Here is a 26,700-nt window from a genome sequence, read left to right as displayed (position 1 = left end):
AGTATCATAAACTTTGTGTGGTCATCACTTGATGAAGGAGTGAGAACATTCTCCATATTGTTGTGTGAACATCACTCAGTCAAGGAAAAACAACATTCTCCTAAACTTTGTGTAATCAACACCTGATGAAGGAGTAAGAACATCTCCTAAACTTTGTGTAATCAACACCCGATGAAGGCGTAAGAACATTCTCAATGTAGTTTTGTGATCATCACTTGATGAAGAGTAAGAAAAGTATCATAAACTTTGTGTGATCATCACCTCATGAAGGAGTGAGAACATTCTCCATATTGTTGTGTGACCATCACTTAGTCAAGGAAAAAAGATATTCTCCTAAACTTTGAGTGATCATCACTGGATGAAGGAGAAAGAACATTCTCCTGACGGTTGTGTGGTCATCACTTGATGAAGGAGTGAGAACATTCTCCATATTGTTGTGTGACCATCACTCAGTCAAGGAAAACGAACATTCTTCTAAACTTTGTGTAATCAACACCTGATGAAGGAGTAAGAACATTCTCAATGTTGTTTTGTGATCATCACTGGATGAAGGAGAAAGAACATTCTTCTGAAAGTTGTGTGGTCATCAATGTATGACGGAAAAAGAAGAACATTCTCCTAAACCGTGTGTGCCTATCGGTTGTGAAATAGTTTACATCCATGATCTTATGATCCATGATCTTCTTTTTGACACATACGTGTATTGGAAGGTGGATTATGTTGGACGCTGACTCACAATGTACATATGAATCCAGTCTACTCTGAATTTAATGAACTCCACGGGCACGATGTAATCGGATCGCGGATCAGGGACGGGAAACGTGAACAACAATCTTAATTTACCACTGCTCAGGACATATGATTGGGTTTGTAAGAATCCTATAAACCGAAATCAGAATAGCACAGATGTGTACACCTAAAACTTTTTACGGAACAGAATGATTGTGACATAATCCAGATGCTGATGTTAAATAGGTATATTTGTCATACATATGGCCCGACATGACGTCCATGTGCACATTCCCGCATGGTTACACCCCCGTGGTCCCATAGTTACACGCATGGTGGCTCTCTCTCTCCTTTCAACTGTCAATACCGCTGCTGGCGTCCTAATACCTCTAGTCGACTCCCTGTTATACATGTGTGGTATTGTGAATGGCAGTTGCAGGAACAAAGATAAACTTTCGACCTTTCGTCACTTATACTGAGGGTAAAAGGTGATTTAAGGTATTAATACTTGCCTTAAACCAATTACAGAAACATTCATTGTCAATCTGTTACTTCCACATTGTGTTATGCCAGGAGACGTTTTGGATGTGATACTATTCATTATGATCATATTTCATGCTGAATTATCATTGTGACCACCAACTCTGCTACTGTCATACGTATATGTTAACATTTGGATTTGTACTTGAAACCAATATCTTCATATGACGACATGCTTCATTCACATGGACATACTTCACACCTACACCGGGGCACGTTATGTTCGAAGTCTTGCACCAGGACACACGGAGATCGTTAGGGACAGATAAAGAAACTTATGCACAAACAGATGTAGATTACACAGGCTTAAAGATAGTCATCGAGTCACACTAAAAGGCTGGGAGACCTAAAGTTACACGTGGCCTAAATACGTCTCAGTGGAATTCTCTATCTCTTTCCACGTATCAATCGTATCTCTACCTATAGCTAGACCCTTGCGGTTTATTAAAAGACCGCTCCTAGGAAACGAAGATGTCTTTTAATCAATAAATCGTAACCACGATACTGAAATCGTGCTGTAACTCAACGAAACATTTCCACCCCATTCGCCACGTTATGACCATCCATGGGAAGTTAGTGCACGTTTAGTTCATTGTCCTATGACTTATTATGCTTAATGACCGTTAACGTGAACATACGCTCCTACGGCGCCTTTCTTCTACAGATGTGTTAGGCTGAAGCTGGTCTACAATTCTCATTCGTCTCTGTTAATGCACTGCAATAAAACCTGGTTTAGATCAATGCATGAAGCACGAAGCCATCACTCCCTTGGATAGCGGCATTATCAGACATTGTTTACAGTGTTGTACTTTTAGCCACGCTGAGTTTACAGATCTTCTTTATGGCATGGTGATATTTTTTCATAACACTCACACTGTTGACTTTAATCATGATTCTGTATGTACAACACGGACCCAGCTGCATCGTTGGACGGCTTAAATCAATTTAATGTCGACAGCGTGTTAACGTCGAGGTGTTGAAACATGGTTGAAACTGGCTCCGGTCTCGGCAATATGTTTAAACTTCACCTGATATGACGTCGTATGATTAGTTTGCTTTTAAAGCTGAGATTACATGAGGATTCAATCAGTTCAACATCACTATAACAACCCATCACTCCTCCATTTGCTCTGTTTAGTCAACCATCTGCCAACATCCATCTGTTAGTCTACCTTCGAGTCGACAGTCAGTCTCTGTAGGGCTCCACTCAACTGGTTCATCTAGCTAACCATAATCAGATCGATAGGGGAATCAGAGCATACACCTGTAACTGGAACAGGTTATCGCGTAAACGACGTGTAAGTGTACAACACTATAGCTAACTCACTGGATGAAATGTTTTAAACTCATTGTGCCGATTACCTATTTCGCAAATTGCTTTCGGGCTTATTTGCCATCTGGTGTTATCACTGATTTTTGTGACCTCTGTTTTGCTTTTTACGCCCTATTGAAACAATGAAGATAGTCGAAATTGACTGTTCCCTGGCGTTGTCGTTTAGTATTGTATTCGTCTGACACTTTAATGTTAACTTCTGACCACAACTGTACCCCTCCTTTTCCAACAAGCTGTATCCCCGCTTTTTATCTAGCTTTCTACCCATTAATCCACCATTTCCCCTTTAAAGTCAATAATCAATCTATCAATCCATTAATCCTCCAGATCATCTATGTAACATCTATCTATCTATCGATTAATCCTCCAGATCATCTATGCAACATCAATATAATTAATCATATGTACCCATTAATCCTCCAGATCATCTATGTAACATCTATCTATCTATCGATTAATCCTCCAGATCATCTATGTAACATCTATCTATCTATCGGTTATTCCTCCAGATCATCTATGCAACATCAATATAATTAATTATATGTACCCATTAATCCTCCAGATCATCTATGTAAAATCAATATAATTAATTATATGTACCCATTAATCCTCCAGATCATCTATGCAACATCAATATAATAAATTATATGTACCCATTATTCCTCCAGAACATCTATGTAATATCAGTTTATATACCCATTAATCCTCCAGATCCTCTCTGTAACATCAAACTATCTGCCCATTAATCCTCCAGATTATCTGTGTAACAATTATCTATCAGCCCATTAATCCTCCAGGTCATCTATATAGCATCAATCTATCTAGTATCTCCCCATTAATCCTCCAGATCATCTATAGGTCAGTCATCATTCCTGGGCAGTTGTAATATTTGTTCATAGGAATACCTATGGTTTACCTCCAGGTACACTCATTTAGAATCCCGTGATATCCCGAGTCTAATCATGACCATGTTAACTCGTGTACGGAACGTTAACTGGCTCGAGTGTTTAATCACTACAACTGTATCGAGTGGACTATACAAGAGCCATTTGACAGATATCCGCTTTGTGAATGACGTGATATCCTATTAACGATGGGACGAACATACTTTGTTGAGTCTTTTGAGTACGTCATATCCAAAGTTGATATTCGCTTGTTGCAAGAGAAAAGTCAAGGGGAAACAGTAGAATAACAAACACCCAAGAAACCAAGTGTGGACTGGTGAATTGTTTGTTGTTGTTACTAACAACTACTAGTAGTTACTAGTATCCCTGCACATACATTGGGATTGTGCCTTCACATTGGACCTGCCTGGGTTCGAACCCGGGTCTTTGGCCCAATAAGCTAAAGCGTTTATCACCAGACTGTTTGTGCAAGATGCAGTGCTATACATAGATCAGGTTTTTGAAGAGAAAATAAACAAATTCATTAATTCTTGGATAACAGCATATTATGGAAATCAGTTTCTTTATTAGAATTTTTAAAATGCATTATGGGTGAAATTGTTCTAAAAAAAACACACACATCGTAAATTTAATCTGAGAACTACAAGCCTCCATACTGAACAATGTTTCTATCTGACATCTCATCGACAGCTTTAGGCTATTTTTAGCAGCAGGCCGCTGTAGAGTTAGAAAATCAATATGGAATTTGAGGGAGGAAGTTGCTGTGACTTGTGGGTAATAAAATGCCAAGTGTGAGAATGCCACCATCGCTAACTGGTCGCCCTGTTGGTCCACGCTTTGCGAGTACTATTTCACAATTAAGATGCAGGAGTCTCGTATCATACTGGTTTGTCACGTGACTTCCTCTTTCTCGGAAATAAACCCAGCATGTTTAGATAGATTTTTATCTTACTCTGTCTGCCATATGTGTTTCGTAGCATGTGTCAGTTTAAAAAGATGTATGGAGTCACTTTTAAGCCATAAATCAACCTTTAGAATTGAGTTCAACTGGAGGCGGTTGGTAGTCCTGTACCATGACTGTAAAATACATGTTTTTCAAATATTTTATGAACACAACATTTAATTCTTTATTTCAGTATAAAGGCCATAGGCCCACGTACAAATACTCATTGAAAAATACAGTATGAGGCAGATGAAAGAGGGTATTAAGTGACAGTATTTCGGATTGCAAGTGCTTCCAGTATATACTTAACACAATTAGTTACAATACTAGTGCGGTTACAAGATAATAGAGTATTATATTTAAATAAGGTAGGATTGGAAGAGTAATAAATAGGTAAATACTTATTTCTTAAATATCTGTAACATGGGCAGACAAGCATAAAATGAAACTCATCTTCAATTTCCTGTAAATTACAATATCTGCACTGCCTATTACAGTACTCTATACCGCATCTTCTACCTAAATTTACCATCAATGGCAACTCGCCAATTCTTAACAAACAAAACATACGTCTATAATGACGGCTTGTGATTTCACAGAGATACTTTTCAACTGTTAGCAATGACTTATATTCCTTATACATTGATAATTTACGTATTTCACAAACTTTACAATACCAGTCCTGTTGGTTACAGTCTTTTACCCTTTGAATAAATGCATTAATAAAGAGGGTCTCATTACCAACTTCCTGCGAAATCCACACGTGGCCAAATCCATAACTGAATAATAGTCTTTTGACACAAGTTACCCATGTAGTGCGATTAACTTCATCTAAAGATTTCAGCATTAAATAACATTGCTTAGGGTATCTATAACTGGGTAAAGATAACAATTTCAACCAATATTTAATACATTTCTTGTGATAATCAATAAATAAGCCATATCTACCACATTCGCCAAGGGCAGCAACATTTGTAACATGACTTCCAATTCCAATAGTAAATTTACAGAATTTAATCTGAAATTTTTCAATTGCTGCAATTTTTGAATAGCCCCATATTTCTGAAGTGTATAATAATACAGGCTTAATTTGAATGTCAAATATTTTAAAAAGTATATGTACGGGTATGTTCTTCAAACAATGCTGTAATTTCTTAACGACGAACAGAGCCTTATTTGCCTTCTGAACAAGAGAGTTGATACCAGTCGTCCAACACAGCCGATTTGAAAATAACAAACCTAGATAATTATAATAGGTAGATACATTAACATCAACATCTCCAAACCTCCATTTCTCAGTACTCCTAAGTTTTCCACCATTTCTGAAAACTAAAATTTCAGTCTTACTATGGTTAACTTCTAAACCCCATTTAGTACAGAACGATTTAAGGATATTAAGTTTTCGTTGGAGACCAACTACAGTATCATCAATTATGCACAAATCATCGGCATATAATAACAACAAAATGTCTAGAGATTCTTGACTCACAAATATTCCCCTCTCGCCGGAGGAGTGCAACATTGATTCTAATTCAACAATAAGCAAAGAGAACAATATAGGGCTAAGGGTGCAGCCTTGGCGTACACCACTTAGCGTTTCAAAGTAGCAAGTTGCTGTGCTATTTGATAACTTTACAGCCGATTTCACTTTTAAATACATATCTTTAATGACATAAAATAACTTTCCATGTATACCCTTATTTAACATGACATACCACAACAATTTTCTATTTACACAATCAAAGGCTTTTCTAAAATCAACAAATAAACAGTAAAATCTGCCATTAGCTTTAGATAAGTATTTCTGTATTAGACTTTGCAACACAAATATATTATCAATGGTGCTGTATCCAGCCCTAAAACCTGCCTGAGACTCTGGTATCTTATCGTAAATGTCACAAAACATAGTAAGCCGTTTATTAAGAATAAAAGTAAATATTTTACCCAATACATCACTAAGTGTAATACCCCTATAATTGTTAACATCAAATTTGCTGCCTTTCTTATGAAGGGGAGTAAGTAAACCTCGAGCCCAATCCTCAGGAAAATTACCACTATGCAAAATAGCGTTATATAATATAACTAGATAAGGAAGATTTAGATTTAGATTTAGATTTACATTTAGATTTATATAAAGCTAGTCTAGCCAACATTATCTCAATCAGCATCAGGAAAAGTATTTGGCGGAGGGAAATGTTTTGTGTTCTAAAAGATTTCACAGACAATATGTTAGTCTAGCCGTTGGGTAGCCTTGTGGTAAGAGCGTTTGCTCGTCATGCCGTCAATGCTCCACAGCGGTACAAATCCAATTTTTGGTGTCCCTCGACGTGATTCTGCTGGAATTTAATCCAAAGGTCTATCAAAGCCTGGGCCAGTTCTGTGTATATCTAAGGGACGCAACTTTGCAGATTGTGGCTTCGTAACGAATGAGGGAGTGTGTGAGTGAGATGTTTTTAACGCCGCTTTTGACAGTATTCCAGTTATATCACGGCGTGTCAGCTTTTCGTCGGAGGAAAGCCCGAAGTGACGCAAGTCTCAGACGTTTACCACTTTGGCGAAACCCACGAGCACGGGTATGGTGATGACAAACCAAGAAACATATTCGGGGCGAACTGGGATTCGAACCAACAATCACAGGTGTCTGGCGTGCCCAAGGGACGCAACCCTGCACAGCGAATCGCGGTGCCTTAGACGACTGGACCACCTGTGCCCCTCCCCCCGTAACTACTGTGTCAACTGCGTTGTCCATAGCAATGAACATGTTCAACGTCACTGAGCAAACACGTGACGTCATTTATAGGAGACGTCGTAATTTATATACATCTGATCCAAATTTACTCGAATTAAATTAATTACGAACTTTGAACGTTTGTGTGCAAATATCAATGATTCGTTATCAAACAGGACATTTCATAAGCGACAATTTTATTACAAGCGTCCATATTTCGGGTCAGGAAAAGGATCCTTCGACACTTTGGCACATGTCTTTCCATGTACATTACTAAGCGGCTTCATAACAATCAAAAGGCCTTTGCAAATATATGTAATCAATAACCATTATCCAAGTGTTAACCAACACACACACATCACCATGGTTAAACATTCCCTGGTTGAGAGGTAAATGTACGACGTGCCCCTCCTGTACACATATCATATATTATGTTGATTTATGTTACTGGAATGAATGACTATAAGCTTGAAATATTGAGTGAGTGAGTGAGTGAATTGGGTTTAACGCCGCTTTTAACAGTATTACAGTTATATCGCGGCGTGTCAGCTTAATGCGGGAGGAAAGTCCGAAGTGATGCGGGTCTCCGACGTTTACCACTTCGGTGAAACCCACGAGCACGGGTAAGGTGCTGACAAACCTAGAAACTTATTTGGGGCGAACCGGGATTCGAATCCACAATCATAAGTTTCTGGCGTGCCCAAGGGACGCAACTCTGCACAGCGAATCGCGGCGCCTTAGACGACTGGGCCACCCATGCCCCCTGAAATAATTAGGGTCAACCAGCATGCTACAATACATAATAAACAAATATACACAATGGTGGTTAATCCACAAGCTTGTCTTTAATACTAGTTACAAAACGAATCGGTTTGACATTGAACATCCTTCCAGTTTAAACAAGTTCCTATTGTATTGACATGTTAATTATTAATAAATTAAATTTTACAATCACAGTAGGGCGGAGGTCCACTTCCCAAAAGATTTGTCAATCTTAAGCATTACTTGTCGATGTTTTTGCAAATTTCATTTTCCCATTACATTTATTCAATAACGCAGAAACATTTTCTTTCATCTATAACCAAAATAAATATTTCAGAAGGCGTGTCTTTGATTCAGGGGTTTATTATGTTTGCCATGATGACCTAACCAGACCGAAATAATCTGTTTGTTACACACTATGGCACCATTCTTCACATTCTATTTTCCCAACCCGAAACAACATGGGATATTGGTTTCGTTCGTGAGGCGAATTATCTTTCAAACGGAAAAATGTAATCAAGAAGATGTCTTTGATAGAGGTCACTTTTTTGCGTGTTTGTGACAAACTTAATCTGTTTTCCTGCGAGTACAGAATGTGAAAAAATATTATATCGGTTTACTGTTCAGTAAATTAAATGAACGCACGTTTTTGGTGATAGAAACCAATCAGTTCTAAGGAACAAACTAACGAACTTGTGTAATGTTTTTTTTCTCGATTACCTTTCTGAGAACATTTTCGCAGCAAAAACTTGAAGAACGAAATTTCATTGAAGTTATGAAATACTGTTTGAACAACACATCGGTGGTCGCTATGAAGTATTTTGAATATGCAGGCATGGTATTTTCGTTATTGAGTGAGTGAGTGAGTGAGTTGGGTTTAACGCCGCTTTTAACATTATTCCAGTTATATCGCGGCGTGTCAGCTTAATGTGGGAGGAAAGCCCGAAGTGATGCAGGTCTTAGACGTTTACCACTTCGGTGAAACCCACGAGCACGGGTATGGTGCTGACAAACCTAGAAACATAATTGCGGCGAACCGGGATTCGAACCCACAATCTGGTTTCTGACTTGCCCAAGGGACGCACAGCGAATCGCGGCGCCTTAGACCCCTGGGCCACCCGTGCCCCCTTTCGTTATGGAGGTTTTATACTTTTATTGTACGAATGATTAACCAACATTAGTGTAGCGTAACCATGGCTGACTCGTAGGTAGCAGTATCTGTGATAATAGTTGTCATGCTCATGACAACATCTATGGCGTAACGCCATAACTAGCTCCATCATAAACAGCATATGGCTTTAGTCAATGTAAAGATAAAGATTCATCTGGTTGTCCCAAGTTTAACATAGAGATGAGTGTGGGTGTGATACCGTAACCGTTTAGTAGCAGTAGTGAAACATTTCTATCCAGTTCCACAGAATAAGGTGTTGACACGTGGTTCTGTGCGCAGCGCAACACATCAGGTGAAGATAGAAAGTCAGGTCGCGGAGAGTAGTTGGATGGGTGACCGCGTTCGGCAGTTGGTCTCTTGAGAACTTCTAGGGTTCCGGTCCTGCCCGATGCTGAAGTATATGTGGTTTCTCCTGGGGCAAGTGATTTTAATAAATAAGCCTCTGTTCACCCAGCAGTAAAATTGGTACACAGTAAAATGTGACCTTCAACCTTCAGCGCCTGACAAGTCAGCGTAGCACGAGTGCGCGAGTGCATGCTGATCCATTGACTGGGGTAATAAAGTTAGGGTTTTGAGCGTGCACCTTGTGTATAGAGGCTAGGGCAGAAAACGTACACTTATAAACCTACTTGCTGTTTGTGTAACTCGAAATGGAGTTTTTGAAATTGTGGTAACTACCTCGTAGGAGGTATTACAAGGATTGTAACACATCGCAGGAGGGCTTACAATCATTTTAAACCCTTGATAGAACAAAAACTACGAACAGCCTACGAGACGCACGTGCAGATTCCCTGCCATTGCGAGACGTACGTGCAGATTTCGCACCGTTGCGAAACCCACGTGCTGAGGTCACCAATTTCATTGAACCGAGTTCACGACTGCAGGCGATATTTCATCTCCGATACAAGTTATACATTTGAGAGTTTTTATTACAGTTATTTATTTAAAAACGTTGTCTATGCGATGAGTCGGTTTATAAGTTGGACAAACCATGTCTCCTCGAGATTACTAGAGATCGTAAACCCTCACATTCGGGAACGTCCCTCATGTCAGGGTTTACAGTCTCTAGTAATCTCGAGGAGACATGCTTTGCCCTACACATATAACTGTATTATTATCTTGTGAAGACTTCCTAATACTATAATTGTATGTGGCAACCAGTGTGTGTGCATCCTTAGCATGAGCATTTAACCCAAGAGATAACTGTTTGGTAAATCTACATAGGGCTAATAACACTGTCATGTAATGAGCAGGAAATTGAAATGTTTCTCTTTGTCATTTTAGCAACGGTTTGCACTTCAGTCATTGTGCTACTGTCGTTTGTCGATGGTGTAACCCCCTCTTGTAACGACATATTACAATCATATGTGTTTAGGTTGCAAAAGATATTTTCGGGTAGTTACATTATTTATTTCAGGACAATGTGTAACTTGAAACACCCAGTGATATTGTGCAATGGCATAACATGACACCCTAGATAATGATGACAATGTTTAAGTTTTCACCCAGTGACTTTGTTGATGCATGTCATCGATCCCAATTGCGTAGATCGATGCTCATGATATCAATCACTCGAATATCTGGTCCTGACTCGATTATTTACAGACCGCCGTCACATGGCTGGAACATGGTCAGTGCGGCGTAAAATAACAAACAAACAAACTTTATGTGACTCCGATAGGCGCTCTGGTTGATATCAGAGAAAATTACTGTAAGTTGATGGTATTTTACTCGTTCAAATCGTATACTGATGGTCTGTCTTCTGTTTCAGGTGAAGGCATTGGGTGTTTTGCGTGTACATCTATTAACCACAGCAATGTTGACTGTGAGGATACCTTTAATAACACCGGAAAGTACTATATTGAGAATTGCTGGGCATCCAGAAAGGGCAGGATAGGCCAGTTCCCCGGCACACAGTGCATCAAGATGATCGCAGAGGACTGTAAGTACACGTAGTTCCAAGACACTCCCCATATGGCCCGCGGAGTCCGGACTCCGGGGACCACGTATGGTCACCACACCATGCGTGTGTACAATGTCGATTTACGGACGAAAACATCAATGTCGACAATGTCGTTGTCAATTGGTAGTTCTTGAAACGGTGACCAAAACCTACATGCAGCTGTCACCTTGCTGGTTACGTGTCTTCGTTCAACGACGGCTCTCACGGGAACACATTATGGACAAGGCCGTTCTACAAAACGGTGTTAATCCTACGAGTAGTTTCACTCCGAACTTTAAGCTTACACTTACCACGATCGTAGCGCTCACATCTGTTGATCGACCACACCACGACGATTGTGTAAAACCCGATTCTCTGACTAATTCATGGAGTATGTTCTTTGTGAGATGATCAAGAACTTATTCATAGCTAATCATAGCGTATGCCAGTAAAACTCCACTGATTGCATAACTTTAGGTGTAATATTTTATTCTGAAGGACAGACAAATTAGGTTTTTTTATAATGAGTTGATGATAGTAATGATTTATAAGTTGAACCACTACTAATGACAACACCAGGTGATCATGTGCGTTGTATATAAGTGACTGAAGTATGTTCTACACTGGGTACCGTTGATGTAACCAAACTTAATCTTCAAGAATGTGTTTGTTAGCACAAACCCGTGCTTGAGGGTTTTACCAAAGTGGTAACCTGCATTCCTCCCGTAGCTGATACGTCTTGATAAAACTGGAATGCTGTTTAAAGCGGCGTTACACCCAACTCGCTCAGTTCAACAATATTAAATGCTTCTAACAAAATAAATTGACAGATACGATCTTTAAGCATTACAAAAAAACCTCTTGGTTTAGAGGTATCTTTCTTTAATTAGTGTCAGTGCGTGAAGTTCTTCAAATGTGCTTAAAGAATTAACTATCTTTGACTTTTTTATTTGATAGATATATTAACATCTTGAAAATCTATTGAGTAAGAAAACTAAGCTCAATAAGACGTTATAGACGTTCATAAACGTTATGAAACAACCAAAGATATACCGATGAAGATTCCAGAAAACATCAATTAATATATTTTCACATTTTGCGCTTTTATTGACAGAAAGTGATTTGTACATGTTGATTACAACATGAAGTTCCAAACAATCTTGATTCTTTATTCTTTTCTTATTCTTGTGTTTAAACTCTTATGTACAAACATTAGATTGACTGTAACAAATAGAAAGGATTTCATTGAGTATATGGCTTTTGAATTTCCTAAATTTACACATTAACTTCATAATACAGCAGTATTATGCTGGGTTGGGCTAGTTTTCTTTACAAAGGCATGAACATTTAACAATAAGGTAAATTACCACACAAACCTGGAAATTGCACTAAGTACATAATAGTCCAATAAAATGTACAGAAACAATGCCTTAACTGCACTAAATAAACAGGAAGCTTAATATTTTATATACCTTCATAACTTTAGGCCATGAGAATATTTATGAACAAAGTTGAAGTCTAGGGTGTATTTCCATGAGCCAAGTCTAAACCAGCCACAAACCCTCAATTATGAAGAATTAAGATACTGTGTATGGTAGAAATTAAGAAGATGCGTTTATAAACAAATTCCTATTTATGACTAAATGTGCCTTGCCATTACTTTAGACCTCACTGGCTCCTAGCATGACTTCCTCATGCATGCTGCTTAAAGCACATGGTGACATGACCACACCAATCTGTGCTTATCTCCCTTCTTATTAAGGTTGATGTAAAACTGGCACATCATCAAAAAATGGAAATTAAATAAACATCCTAACCATAACTATTATTCAATATTGTATATTGCTGTTGTTATACATGTATGTAATACGTAATTTGTGGAAATTCTAGAAACCAGATTTCATTCCTCCTTAAACAATTAAGCTATCATAATTGATAGAAAACAGAAATAAACATTTTGACCATCACAGTTCATATTCTGCAAAAACAATACCTAAGACCTATCGCTCACATAATCTGAAAATATATCCTTCGCAGTAAAATTCAGTTTGTGACTCTCTCGCTTCTAACAAAATAAATTGACAGATACGATCTTTAAGCATTACAAAAAAACCTCTTGGTTTAGAGGTATCTTTCTTTAATTAGTGTCAGTGCGTGAAGTTCTTCAAATGTGCTTAAAGAATTAACTATCTTTGACTTTTTTATTTGATAGATATATTAACATCTTGAAAATCTATTGAGTAAGAAAACTAAGCTCAATAAGACGTTATAGACGTTCATAAACGTTATGAAACAACCAAAGATATACCGATGAAGATTCCAGAAAACATCAATTAATATATTTTCACATTTTGCGCTTTTATTGACAGAAAGTGATTTGTACATGTTGATTACAACATGAAGTTCCAAACAATCTTGATTCTTTATTCTTTTCTTATTCATGTGTTTAAACTCTTATGTACAAACATTAGATTGACTGTAACAAATAGAAAGGATTTCATTGAGTATATGGCTTTTGAATTTCCTAAATTTACACATTAACTTCATAATACAGCAGTATTATGCTGGGTTGGGCTAGTTTTCTTTACAAAGGCATGAACATTTAACAATAAGGTAAATTACCACACAAACCTGGAAATTGCACTAAGTACATAATAGTCCAATAAAATGTACAGAAACAATGCCTTAACTGCACTAAATAAACAGGAAGCTTAATATTTTATATACCTTCATAACTTTAGGCCATGAGAATATTTATGAACAAAGTTGAAGTCTAGGGTGTATTTCCATGAGCCAAGTCTAAACCAGCCACAAACCCTCAATTATGAAGAATTAAGATACTGTGTATGGTAGAAATTAAGAAGATGCGTTTATAAACAAATTCCTATTTATGACTAAATGTGCCTTGCCATTACTTTAGACCTCACTGGCTCCTAGCATGACTTCCTCATGCATGCTGCTTAAAGCACATGGTGACATGACCACACCAATCTGTGCTTATCTCCCTTCTTATTAAGGTTGATGTAAAACTGGCACATCATCAAAAAATGGAAATTAAATAAACATCCTAACCATAACTATTATTTAATATTGTATATTGCTGTTGTTATACATGTATGTAATACGTAATTTGTGGGAATTCTAGAAACCAGATTTCATTCCTCCTTAAACAATTAAGCTATCATAATTGATAGAAAACAGAAATAAACATTTTGACCATCACAGTTCATATTCTGCAAAAACAATACCTAAGACCTATCGCTCACATAATCTGAAAATATATCCTTCGCAGTAAAATTCAGTTTGTGACTCTCTCCCTCTCTCTCTCTCTCTCTCTCTCTCTCTCTCTCTCTCTCTCTCTCTCTCTCTCTCTCTCTCTCTCTCTCTCTCTCTCTATATATATATATATATATATATATATATATAATCTGAAAATATATCCTTCGCAGTAAAATTCAGTTTGTGACTCTCTCCCTCTCTCTCTCTCTCTCTCTCTCTCTCTCTCTCTCTCTATATATATATATATATATATATATATATATACCCAATGATTCAATGAAACCCAATGATATATAAATACTCAATCATTCAGAATTAATTCAGCGAGGAGTAAAACATCATAACATGACTCATAAACACTACTATTCAGCCTTCAGTTTCATAAATGCAATATCAGGGATGTTTTAAAAAACAGTTCAGTTCTTTTAAGAAAAGATGGGAATCAAGACTAACGGCGTCAATATTTTTACTGTATGGGCAAATAGCACGTTCCTGTTGATGTTGTAGCAGATGATGGATTACGTGTCCTCTGAGGTTACAATGAAGTCCAGATAATTGTTTCACATTACTTGTAAGTGGGGAAGTGTTTGTGTCATAATGGATTTGGGGCGTGGGGATAGCCTTGTGTGAAGCTCATTTCCGTGATATTGCTCGAATATTGCTAACAGTGGCGTAAAACCATACCCTATCACTCACTCACCCTTATGGATGTGGAAGAACGACGTTCCTCTTACGTTAACGAAACCCTAAAATGTATACGAGTACCTAATTTGGCTTTCGTTCTATATATACACAGATCCAGTATGGATTTTAACATTAAAAATCTAGTTTGGCTTACATCCAGTCACTTTGAAGTTTGATTTAACAAACCTCTATCCCCTTGTAATCCCCTGGCCCCATGCACGCCGTCTGTCTTTGTCAGGGGCTAAACAAGTTACTGCAAGTGGCACTCTTAGCACGGTCTTGTTCCCCATTCCAGTCTAGCTCTAGACGAGATACATGCAGTACCTTGTTGGTGTTTGTTTGTTGTTTACCACCGCACTCATCAAAATTACAGCTATACGGCGATCTGTCAATAATTGAGCCTGGACCAGACAATTCAGTGGTTGACATCATGAGCACCGATCTACGCAATTAGGATATGATGACATGCATTAACAAAGTCAGCGAGCCTGACCACCCGATCCCGTTAGTTGCCTCTTACGACAAGCATAGTCGCCTTTTACGGCAAGGATGTGATGCTGAAGACCTATTCTACTCCGGATCTTCCCGGGTGTGCAGTACCTTGTGTGAAACTGAGACATTATATCGGTGTAATTAGGGATATCGTTAACTGGTAAATTTATTAACACGTAGACAACATGTATAACAGAACATTACCCACTCCACTCCTACCCCACTCTAATCTCTTGCAGCCCGATACTCACCCCCTGATTAGCTCCGGGAATTACGAAACTTGAAGGTTCCTTAATACTCGGCGTTTCAACCTGATTATATTTCTAGATTTCAGTATCATACTTGCGCTCGTGGATTGCACCAAAGTGGTAAACGTCTGAGACCTGGATCACACTTCGGGCTTTCCTCACATTAAGCTGACACACCGTGATATAACTGGAATAATGTCCAAAGTGGCATAAAACCCAACTCACTCAAACATTCAATTAATACTCCAGGGTTTCCATTCTTAATCATTTATATTCATAAATGTTGTTTTGTGTGTACTTATTTATTCATTACGATTAACCACTGTATGTTTTTATGAATATAATCTTTGATAAACTCGCCATCCTTTGCCCGGCAGCGAAAGAGCATGGCGTTGTGCCAGAGACTAAGTAGGTCAGATGCCCGCGGTAGTATCTCTCTATATATATCTTGCAAACAAGTTTCTGATTACTGTCAGTATCCTTAAAGGTACCGCTGTGACAATATCCGATCTGTACAGAAAGTCGAAACGGTATGTCCAGCCTTCAGATTGAAAGCCAGGAACTCCGGCCGTTACCAAACACCTCTCACGGAGGAAATTAACCTCATACGTCAGCTTCATGGTTGCAGCCCACTAGGAGGGCTAACCGACGTAGTGCCTTCGTGTTTGATCATTACCTTTGTAAACAGCAAACATGCGTCTTCACTCAGGGGTCTTTATTTCCCTCGCTTGTTTGTCGGTATTCCATTGCGATCCTTGTTGGTAGCAGATCCTCATGCTCTCGGGTCTTCACGTGGTCGTCAGTCTTGAATGTCTTGAATCGCTGGGGTACACTTACGTCCGTATATATACCTTCATTTCAGTGTCATGAAAGACCAATTGCTTGGACGTTGATTTGGGTCAGTTAAAGAACTTGCGATGTTTAAGATAGCATTGTAAGATAAACATTCAGTTTTGATTTGACGATGAAGACGATTTAGTTTCTTAATGTGAGATGTCAGTCGTGTCTGTGTAAATGGCTAAGGTAAACTCTCATTTACTTATTTACTTTCATGTTGATTTTGCTAAAAAATGAATTTGCAATGATTCCCGTATCTTTGTAAGGGCTATTATGTCGATATGATGAACCGGTCATTTTTTAAAGGGCTTGGATTTTAGTGAATAGGGAACGTGAAACCCCAACAGGTCGCGAAGGGGAACATTACAGGAATCATAATAGCCAAATGAAATGCATTTTTATATGATTGAAAACAATATTATAAGTGAGTGAATGTGGTTTCACACCGCTTTTAGCAATATTCCAGCAATATCACGACAAGGGACACCAGAAATGGGCTTCACACATTGTATCCATTTGGGGGACTCAAACCCTGGTCTTCGGCACATTTCCACCAACACACGTATGGAGTAGGTAACTAGCCACGCTCGTCTCTCTGTAACAGGGAACTGTGGTTCGCCATCGGCCTCTATACAGAAATTAATTCTGTGGAATATTAATTTTGGAATATGATAAAAGTTAATTTCCGAGGTACATTTTATTTCTCTTTGATGTTTTTAAATCGATCAATTACGTATGTTTGCCTGTGAAACGTTTTCAATAACCTTATTTACCTGTCAATCATTATGGATTAAATCGTACACAGTGTGGTAGTTAATGCTCAGATATAAATATGTAATGGCATTTAGTAGGTACCATGAGATATATATTGTTCCTGTCTATCGACCAGACTGTATCTCTTCAGTCTCCAAACAAACAACAAAACCATAGTTCCAGATCATAAGTTTGCTATGTTGCCTTGCATCTAACACCAACAATGACCATTAACAACCCTGTATTATGTTTGTGGTTTATGTAAAATTTAAACTGATCAACTCAATGTGTTGGGGCATTTAACATATAACCAGCTTCGTGTAAAATCAAACTTCAGATCTCCTTATTGGTAACCATGGCAACAATGGAACACTGAGGTTTATTTGTTTTGCATAAATTTTGTTATTCCGACCATGACGACTGTTATGTCGATTTGGGTAAACGCTGTACCTAGTGATTTTTGCCATTATGGTTTTCCTTTTGAGGAATCACTGGATATAGCTTCTTTGTACCAAAATATCAGTTGGTATCGATTGGAGACGTAGCTTTTAAACTAATATATCTTCCAAGTTTTTCTCATTCTCCATCGATCGTCGTACATTTTTAAGCAGGTGGCAGGATTCTTTCGCGACTGAAAGGGCTAGAGTGACATATCGATATGATGATAATTTCGAATGTGCAAGAGGCTTTTTTACTGGATTAAAGGTCATATGACAATATGACGTTCATTTATAGGTCTAGACTCGACCAATTGGCAGACATCAAACCTGATTCAAGTCTTTCAAGTATCTGTGTTTGTCTGTTCTCTGACATTGTAAGGTAATATAAATCAAACAGGTAATGCATATTCTACTTGCAAAATATCTCGGGCACTAATTTCAACGTCTAGACCTTGACTGGAAATAGTCACTAGACCGATGACATAGAACATCTTGAAGCAATCCCCTTTATCCTGAAATAGCAAGGACGACAAACAGGCACACGAGATTGTGGAGCACTGTCATTCGTTGCTGTCGTGTTCGCCTGAATGAATTTTGTCATAAAATACAACACTTGATAATCCGATAGTAAGAACATGTTTGAAAGATAAAATGTATGTTTCAGCTATGTGTTCTTTGTACTTATAGTTTTCATTTATATTTACACATCGGAGCTTTGGATAGCCATTGATTAGGCATTGAGTAGTCGTTGGATAGTGATTGGATAGTCATCAGACAGTTATTGGATAGTCATTGGCTAGTCATTGAGTAGTCATTGGACAGCCATTGGATAGTCATTGGAACGTCATTGGAGAGCCATTAGATAGTTATTGGATAGTCATTGGACAGTTATTGGATAGTCATTGGATAGTCATCAGATAGTCACTGGAAAGTCATTGGATAGTCATTGCCTAGTCATTCTTTTAACCTTTTTCGTATTGTGAACCTTCGTCGTGAGACCTTTCGGGAGGTTAAATATAGCCAAATGGCCATAATATCCATTAATAATCTCAATCATGATTAGAAAAAAGGAGTGATCACTATGTTATTATCTGATTAGGAATCACAAATGGCCAGAGAATAAAAGGTCCTTGGCCAAACATGTATGATTGAATTATTGATTAATTCTGAAAATGACTTTCCACCATATATGTGTCGACAAACAGGACATTTCACGTTTCCAAGCCTTTTTTGTGTTCGTGGTAATTAGGGCCCACTGACATCAGTGGATTAGATTTTAGATATGTAACATCAGACACGCATACACATTATAAAACATAGAGGTAATGCTTTGACTATTTCTCCTCAAAGATAACTGCTTACATTGAAGGTAACGTGTTCTACGTTGGGGCGTCTTCCTCTTCCTTCTGGCAAAAAATTAAAACTTGATTTAATAAAATAGCAGTTTTTAATTTCTGATTAATTCGTCAAACTCATGTTGTTAATATTACAATGTTTTCTACTTGTTTTCCCTTGGCAATAAAACAGTTTATCAAACTCAAACTAAAACAAACTGAATCATTTGCAGCAATTACAAGATTGAATCTTTTACACATTCTCGGGCAGAATAAGACTTATTGGAGCCATACAGGTAACATTTAAAGTAATAACAAGAAGCATTCGCTTAACCATTTCCGATAGAGATACGGTATTGGAGCCGAACAGCTTTTCTCCAATCAGTAAAGATCAGGGGTCGTACTATACCTAACCTTGTAGAGTTCACTTGATTGTCTTGTTAGTACTGACATAGGGGCCATCGAGAATCAGGCTCTGTCATAATGACCCTTATTGTAGGTCCGCAGGCAGAAGGGTGAACCAGTACAGTAACAGTTCCAGTGCATGTTATGAAAGGAACCAATGTAAATGATGATATATCAGCGTAGACACTTGGAGCCGAGGTACACTTATTTCTAACCGATGTGTTTTTAGATATGTAATGTTTCGTATATGTAATATGCTAAGTGTCTTTCACAACTGTCATTTTTTCTGGAATATTTATAGGATTGGCTCATGTGTACAGTAATATGTGTATGTAATTTGGACATAATACCATAATATAAGAAAATTATCATTGTTGATAAGCATTTTTCTCAGCAAGTGCCGTCATCACATTAGTAGAATAGCATTTTTGGTTACTTGAATGAACATTACCTGATTAATGAGAAGCCATTGTGTTGATATTTGCATTTGACAATTTCATAGATCGTTGATATCTAAATTCGGCTCGTGTTGAATTGGTGATCAATGCAATTTCTCCCTAATTGGACGTTATATATCAATTTTGTGTCAGTAATGCTTGAACATTTACTTCCTTTTCGATTTAGTTGGAAAGGAAGTGAATGCCTGAAGTGAATAAGCCTTTCGGAATGAAATGAGAAACTCTCGTCCTGTTCGATTATTAAAACACTTGTACTTCAGGCAAACGCTGATTTATCTCATGTATATTTGCATGTAAAGAGAATACATTTGCCGCATTTAGTCGTTTTGTAGCTATTATGCCATGCACTGGAATTACGTCCGCCAGGCTTTTTATCTCTGAAAAGATTTGAATAAATCATCATCAGTACCTGCTGTTAATACTCAACGACCAAACATTTCCTAGAGGTATAATACATATTTCCATGTATTCTTCCCAATCTCTACAATACCGCACTATAATCTATCACCATGGGTGTTGTATACACGACATTACAAGGTGCATATCTGGTCGCCCAGTGTTACCTAGGTGTGTTTAATGCAGTTAATGGGACAGCTTTAAAAGGTTAATACAAAGACCGTTCTCCGTCTCTCTAACGTTGGTCAACCGTCGCTGCCAGGCTGGAAAACCTTCTTCCTAAATTGACTGTAAGACTTCAATTATATATTCCAGCGGCCTTTCAGACAGATTAGGCTGCAAAATCTCAGCATAGCGCCATTAAACGCCCCGCGTTAATCGCCATTTTCTCACAAATATATCAGCGGTGACAAGACATCTAGGCGTCCCGTACCTTTAAATACTACTTAACTGTTTTGACTGCCAGTGGGAAAATTGAGCACCTTGTCTAGAGCGAGAACTCGCTTTCTTCCGAACTAGTATTAAGTGAACCAATCTAGCTTGAATGAGCTTTGACGTAATTCGATTTAGACGTTCAACGTGACCTTTCTATGTCATTCATACCAAGGGAGGTAACACGCTGGTGTTCAACAACCCCATTACGGGAGTTATAGCAATCATTCTAAAACAGATTAAAACAAATTCCGAGAGGTTTGTTAAATCAGCCGTGATGAAGAAAATGATGAAGAAACTGACGGGGGTTGTGGAAGGCAAGGTGTGGACCAATTCCGTCAGACTAACTGACGCACACATTGCCATGACAACCGAATTTCATTATACCAGTCATGAATAGGTATGCGTTATTGATGAGTTTAAAGCATCAGTCAGGTCCTGTTTCCAATTGCTCATCTATTTTTTTATGGTCATCGATCTGGCGTTAAACAACAAGCGACTCAACACACATGTGACATGTTACTGCCAAACATCCCTTGAAAAATATTTAAGAATTGAAATTACAAATGAGCAACTACCATTCATGTCTCAATATTAACATCAGAACCAGCAACATGCAATGTTTGTAAAGAACCTTCTTCGTAACGTTTTTCCAAATCGAATAAATCTATTTAGCTGAGTCGCATACTCTTTCTACAAAGCTTTAAAACAGCGTCATACGCCTCCTGCTCAACAGTTGTATGATCAGGGTTACGGCATTCAAGGCCTTAGTAATGGCTCTAAAAAATGCTTTATTTTAGTCAAATGGAGGACATTTCCAAATTTGGCGCATCAGTTACTAAAATTATGCCCCATGCAATTCCCTATTTGTTCCCATGTTTGTTCAGGTGAAGGCTTGACTTGCTTTTGTATCTGTTTTTGAGAGGTGGAACCGGTTGAGAAAGACTACTCTCACATAAACAAGCGGGCAAAAGAAACACCACCAAACAATTCTCGTCTAAAACAAAACAGACGCAAAATTTAGTAACAGTTGATGTTTTATTATTAAAAAAACAATTCTTCAAAAATGGTATTTGAAAATGACAAGATAAAAAAAAACATGTACTTAAAGTTCTGCAGACACGTTGATAATGCTCGGTGCACTGTCCAGTATTCGATCACAACCGCAGAATCGACGTCGAGCTATTTTAAAGTTTCGTGCTAAACACATGGAACAGTTTCGAATGTGACCCCCTTCAGCAACGATGCAGGCCCTTACACGACGTCGAACTGAGTACACAGTCTCCTGACATCCTGATAAGGGATCCTACGCCATTCTTCCTGCAGGGCAGTTTCCAAGGTTGTTGACGTTTCCGAATACTGCGTCCAAGTTGGTCCCAAAGGTGCTCTATGAGTGACAGGTCCGGTGATCTGGCTGGTCACTGTAATACGGTCACGTTGTTTGCGTTCATAAAGTCGCTAGTGACTCAAACTGTGTGATGGGTGGCGTTGTCCTGCTGAAACAGCGTCCGTGGGTGCCGTTGCAGGAAAGGCAGTACCACAGGCTGCAAAACCTCATCAATGTAAGGACTTGCATTTCCGTCGATGATGACCAGATCTGTCTTCTGGTCTCCGCAGATGCCATCCCAGACCATGACACTACCACCTCCATACGGCTCCACTTCTTGGACGCAACAACGTGCGTCCGTTCGCCACGTCGTCGGTAGGTTCGAACCCGCCCATCAGACTTGAAGGGCTGGCACCTACTCTCCTCGCAGAAGAGCACTCTTCGCCAATTTCTCTACTGTCAGTGCTGTAAAGTCCTGGCCCATCTCAGTCTGTGACGTCGGTGTGGAAACGTTAACGCCATGCCCTTGAAAGGTCGATAGGCACGAAGACCATACAGGCTGAGTCGTCTAGCAACGGTCCTTTTGCTGACTGGATGTCAAAGGCTGTTTGCGGATGATGACGTCACAGCTAGGAATCTGGACGTTCGATGAAGCACCTGTAAATACCGGTCTTCCTGTGGGGTCGTGACCTTGGGTCTTCCTCTCCTCGGCCTGTCTGCAGTACTGCCAGTTTGCCTGTGACGTGTGACACGTCTGGCGATGGTGCACTTGAAGCAGCCCATGATCCTGGCAACGTGCTCCTGCGTTGCTCCCATTTGCAACATACTGATGGCTTTCTCCCTCTGCTCTGCGTTTAGTCGAGGCATGTTCGTTGCTTTAAACGATTTCATGTGATGAGAGAGTGCAGTCCTGCCCATGTTTTATACCAGAATTTCATACGGGTAACTTTGTGCACATTTTGCATTTTCAGTGTTTACATTCACTTTTCTCGCAAATCACGTGAATCACGTGCACATGTTCACGTGCAAGGTAAGTTGCATTCCCGCTATTTGGTACCTACAAGTACTTGAGTTACATGACAGCGTTTTACCGGAAGTCGGAATAAGACGTAGTGAGGTCTTGGGCGTTTTACTTTGCTGAAACCGGCGGGCACGGGTACGTGTTTTCAAACCTATGATCAGGATGAAGCTGGGATTCGAACCTAGGGTCATTGGTTGCACAAGTAATAATGGAGCCATATTTTAGACGGCTGGGCCACACGTGCCCCCACGCGAAATGATGTATACATGGACACGTATGTTGAAATAAATGCAGTGCACTCGCAACTATTACTTGAGCACCAGGCGATTCAGTGGGTCAGCATTAGAGCTTAGTTTCGCCTGGTATCATGCGATACGATTCGTATCACGATACGGACTGACGATACTACTGGTATCATGATACACATCAAATAGAAAAAAATGATGAAATCAGTGAAATACAGCTCTGAAACCTCTTTCTTCATACAGATAAAAAAAAATTCTGAAAAACTTTTACAAAGAAAACCACAAGAACTAAACAGTTTTAAATGAAGGGATGGTTATTAAACGTAACAGTTAGTCGGGACGTCGTCAGCTACCACGTCCTTGTGTTCTGCCACGCTTACAGGTCGCGTTTCGGGAAGTAACTCTATTAGTTCCTGATCTATTTATAGCTTATCGCGATCTCACAGACTGACGATTCAAGTATCGTGTGTACCTGAGTATCGATTATATCGTTATATCGGCGAATCGTCACAGCCCTAGTTAACATAGTTGTTAAATGTTCGCTCACAACCACGAATGCCTGGGTTATATTACCCATATGGGTGTAAGTTTGTTTGTTTGTTTGTTGTTTAACGCCGCACTCAGCAATAATCCAGCTATTTGACAGCGGCCTCCAAATAATCGAGTCTGGACCAGACAATCCAGTGATTGACATCATGAGCATCGATCCATGCAAATGGGATACGTTGACATGCATCAACCAAGTCAGAAAGCCAGACAACCCTATCCCGTTAGTCGCCTCTTACGACAAGCATAGTTGCCTTCTACGATAAGCATGGGTTGCAGAAGATCTAATCCATCCTGGATCATCACGGGTCACATGAGTATAAAGCATGCCACCCGTATCAATGAGCAGATATTATTTCCTGATTATAACATACTTTTTTAGCATTCCGATTTCAATGTGTCGTCGCTTATTCTATATGTTTTCTGGTTCCAGATAGTAACGGCAATACCGTCATCGTCCGTAACTGTGTCGTCGACGACGGGGGCACAAACTCCGAGACAGAGATCGGTCGACAAAGTCACTGTGGTTGGATGAGAGTGCTAAAATATAACGGCAAGGAAATGCGCGGATGCATACTCAGCTGCGATTCGGACGCTTGTAACAGTGCTGTGATGTCATCGATGACGTCACACTGGATGACGTCACTATTCGTCTTGTGGATTTTGTATCATTGGAACTCAATCTCAGGGATAATCGTAGGAGTGGAAAGTTGAGTTTTGTGAGACATCTCATCTGTGTACAGAAGAACTTACAGCAGTTTCTGAGGATTCTGTTTGAGAAGGGAAAACAATGGCAGTGAATCTGCAACCAGAGATGGAAGACGTTCCTCTTATTGACGTGGTAGTCCAACAGTGCAAATGACATTTATATATGTTTTATATACACGGATGACAAGAACCAATCTTCTAGAAAACCAGCCTGTATGTATTCCATATTGTAGCGTGTGAATCATGTACACACTCACATGTCAAAGCCTATATCCGTATTTCATACACTGGGTTCAAAATTCCCTTGATAATGGTTCCAAATTGTGAATGGTTTCATCAATATTTATAATGTGTAAAAGTGTAAGAGAGACTATGCTACTTGAGCTGTTGTCCAGCTGTTGTCCAGGCCTACTAATGTCATCCTGGACCGCGAGACAAATTAAGTGAGTTTTGACTTTCTTGGACTGTTATTTGGCCTCAGCCGTCCCCAGTTAAGATCACCAACGTAATCACAGGGGTTGCTGTGGTAACCTGAATAACTATGTACATTACTGTACAAATAGCCATGTATTTGCAGTTGTTATCGTTGTTTCCCCAGTGGATTTCGCTGGTTTAGATGACATGTTTAATTAGCTACTAATCACTATACCCTATTCTGTTATATTCATGAAAGTTATTTGTTTATGTTATCCTTCTCCCTTTGCACAATGTATGTTGTTATCTCGTGTTGTTTTCCTGGAAGAATATTACAATAATATGCATCATGTTTCAGCACCTGGAATAAACAGCAGCTCTACGAGGTTCCTACTAAGAAAGCAAACATGTTTATTACTGCACTAAACAAGTTTGAAATTGGGGGTTACGACAAAAGTATAAATGGTTACGTTCTTGTTCGTCTACCTTATGACAGAGGGCTATTGGTAGTTGGCAGCAATGGCACCCAAACCACACAGATCTGAGAATTTATTTGTTTGATATCGGAATGGATGGTACTGGAAGCACGATTGTCATGATTTGGTAAGGCTAGTGATGTAATGTACTGAATCAATGAAGGGCATATCATACAAGTACACGGGGAAGCTCACGAGTGAGAGAAACTGCCCACTTCGTGGTATTAACATAAAATGCTTTAAATGTGGACTTGCCTTTGAAATTTTATTTTCCGTTGTACGTAACGTTGTCTGATAATTGGTGTAGGACTAGACATGATTTATCATCGTAATTATCAAGGCATATCTTTTTCATATAACATCGCTCTATTCTCCGACAGGATTGTACGTTACAATCTTTTCTGTCACCAAGAGCCTTTTTCGTCAATAATCATCAAGTCCATTCACCTTTGTCTCACAAGATATATCGTCCACATCCCAGAGGTATTAACATTTTGTATGACCACCTGTCCTTTTTCACACAGTGAGTTTGTTTTACTCTTTCCGACACCCCTTGGTCCTGTTCTTCATCATATCGTTCATTGGATCTGCAGTAAAAAACATACAATCTCATCCTTGTTAATTCATTAGGGGGGGCACGGGGGGCCCGGTCGTCAAAAGCACCGCAATTCGTTATTGAGAGTTGCGTCCCTTGGACACTTCAGAATCCTGTGAGGGTTTCGAATTATGGTTCACCCCGATTATGTTTATAGGTTTGTCAGCACCATACCTGTGCTCGTGGTTTCTCCGAAGTGGTAAACGTCTGAGACTTGCATCACTGAGACCTGCATCACTTAAACCTAAAACGACGTGATAAAACTCGAATACTCTTTAAAGCGGCGTTAAATTCATCAGGCGTAAGGGTTGTTTGTTGGTTGTTTACAAGTATGTGTTAGGTTGTTCCTGAGCATGTACATTTATAGCCTCGTTATACCGGACCCTGAAAAAACCTTTCGGGCGATTAATTTTATTCGATATCTACATATATCTACACAGAAGGGGTTCCGTCCGGATTAACGAGGGTTAACAGTCCAACCCACAACTGGAACCGTTAGTTGTCCCCTAAACCGATTTTCAAACCTGTTCAGTTTCCCCTATAGATTACCATGGTAA

The 26,700-nt window shown here is 39.1% G+C and overlaps 1 protein-coding gene across 1 annotated transcript in view; it reads left to right on the top strand.

The window, feature by feature from the left end:
* The window catches only part of LOC139452875 (uncharacterized), an 82,275-nt gene extending 56,090 nt beyond the window's left edge, over positions 1–26,185 (top strand). Inside the window, exons 3-4 of the mRNA XM_071234512.1 lie at positions 10,883–11,053; positions 24,384–26,185. Of these exons, the coding sequence (XP_071090613.1) occupies positions 10,883–11,053; positions 24,384–24,664 (452 nt within the window). The 3' untranslated portion in view covers positions 24,665–26,185. The remainder of the gene's footprint in view (positions 1–10,882; positions 11,054–24,383) is intronic.
* The last annotated feature ends 515 nt before the right edge of the window (positions 26,186–26,700 follow it).

Source organism: Haliotis cracherodii, unplaced genomic scaffold, assembly GCF_022045235.1.
Source record: "Haliotis cracherodii isolate W230 unplaced genomic scaffold, xgHalCrac1.p SCAF_9, whole genome shotgun sequence".
NCBI lineage: Eukaryota > Metazoa > Mollusca > Gastropoda > Lepetellida > Haliotidae > Haliotis > Haliotis cracherodii.
Note: the sequence above shows the minus strand (reverse complement) of the source record. Positions and strands in the feature narration are given on the sequence as shown.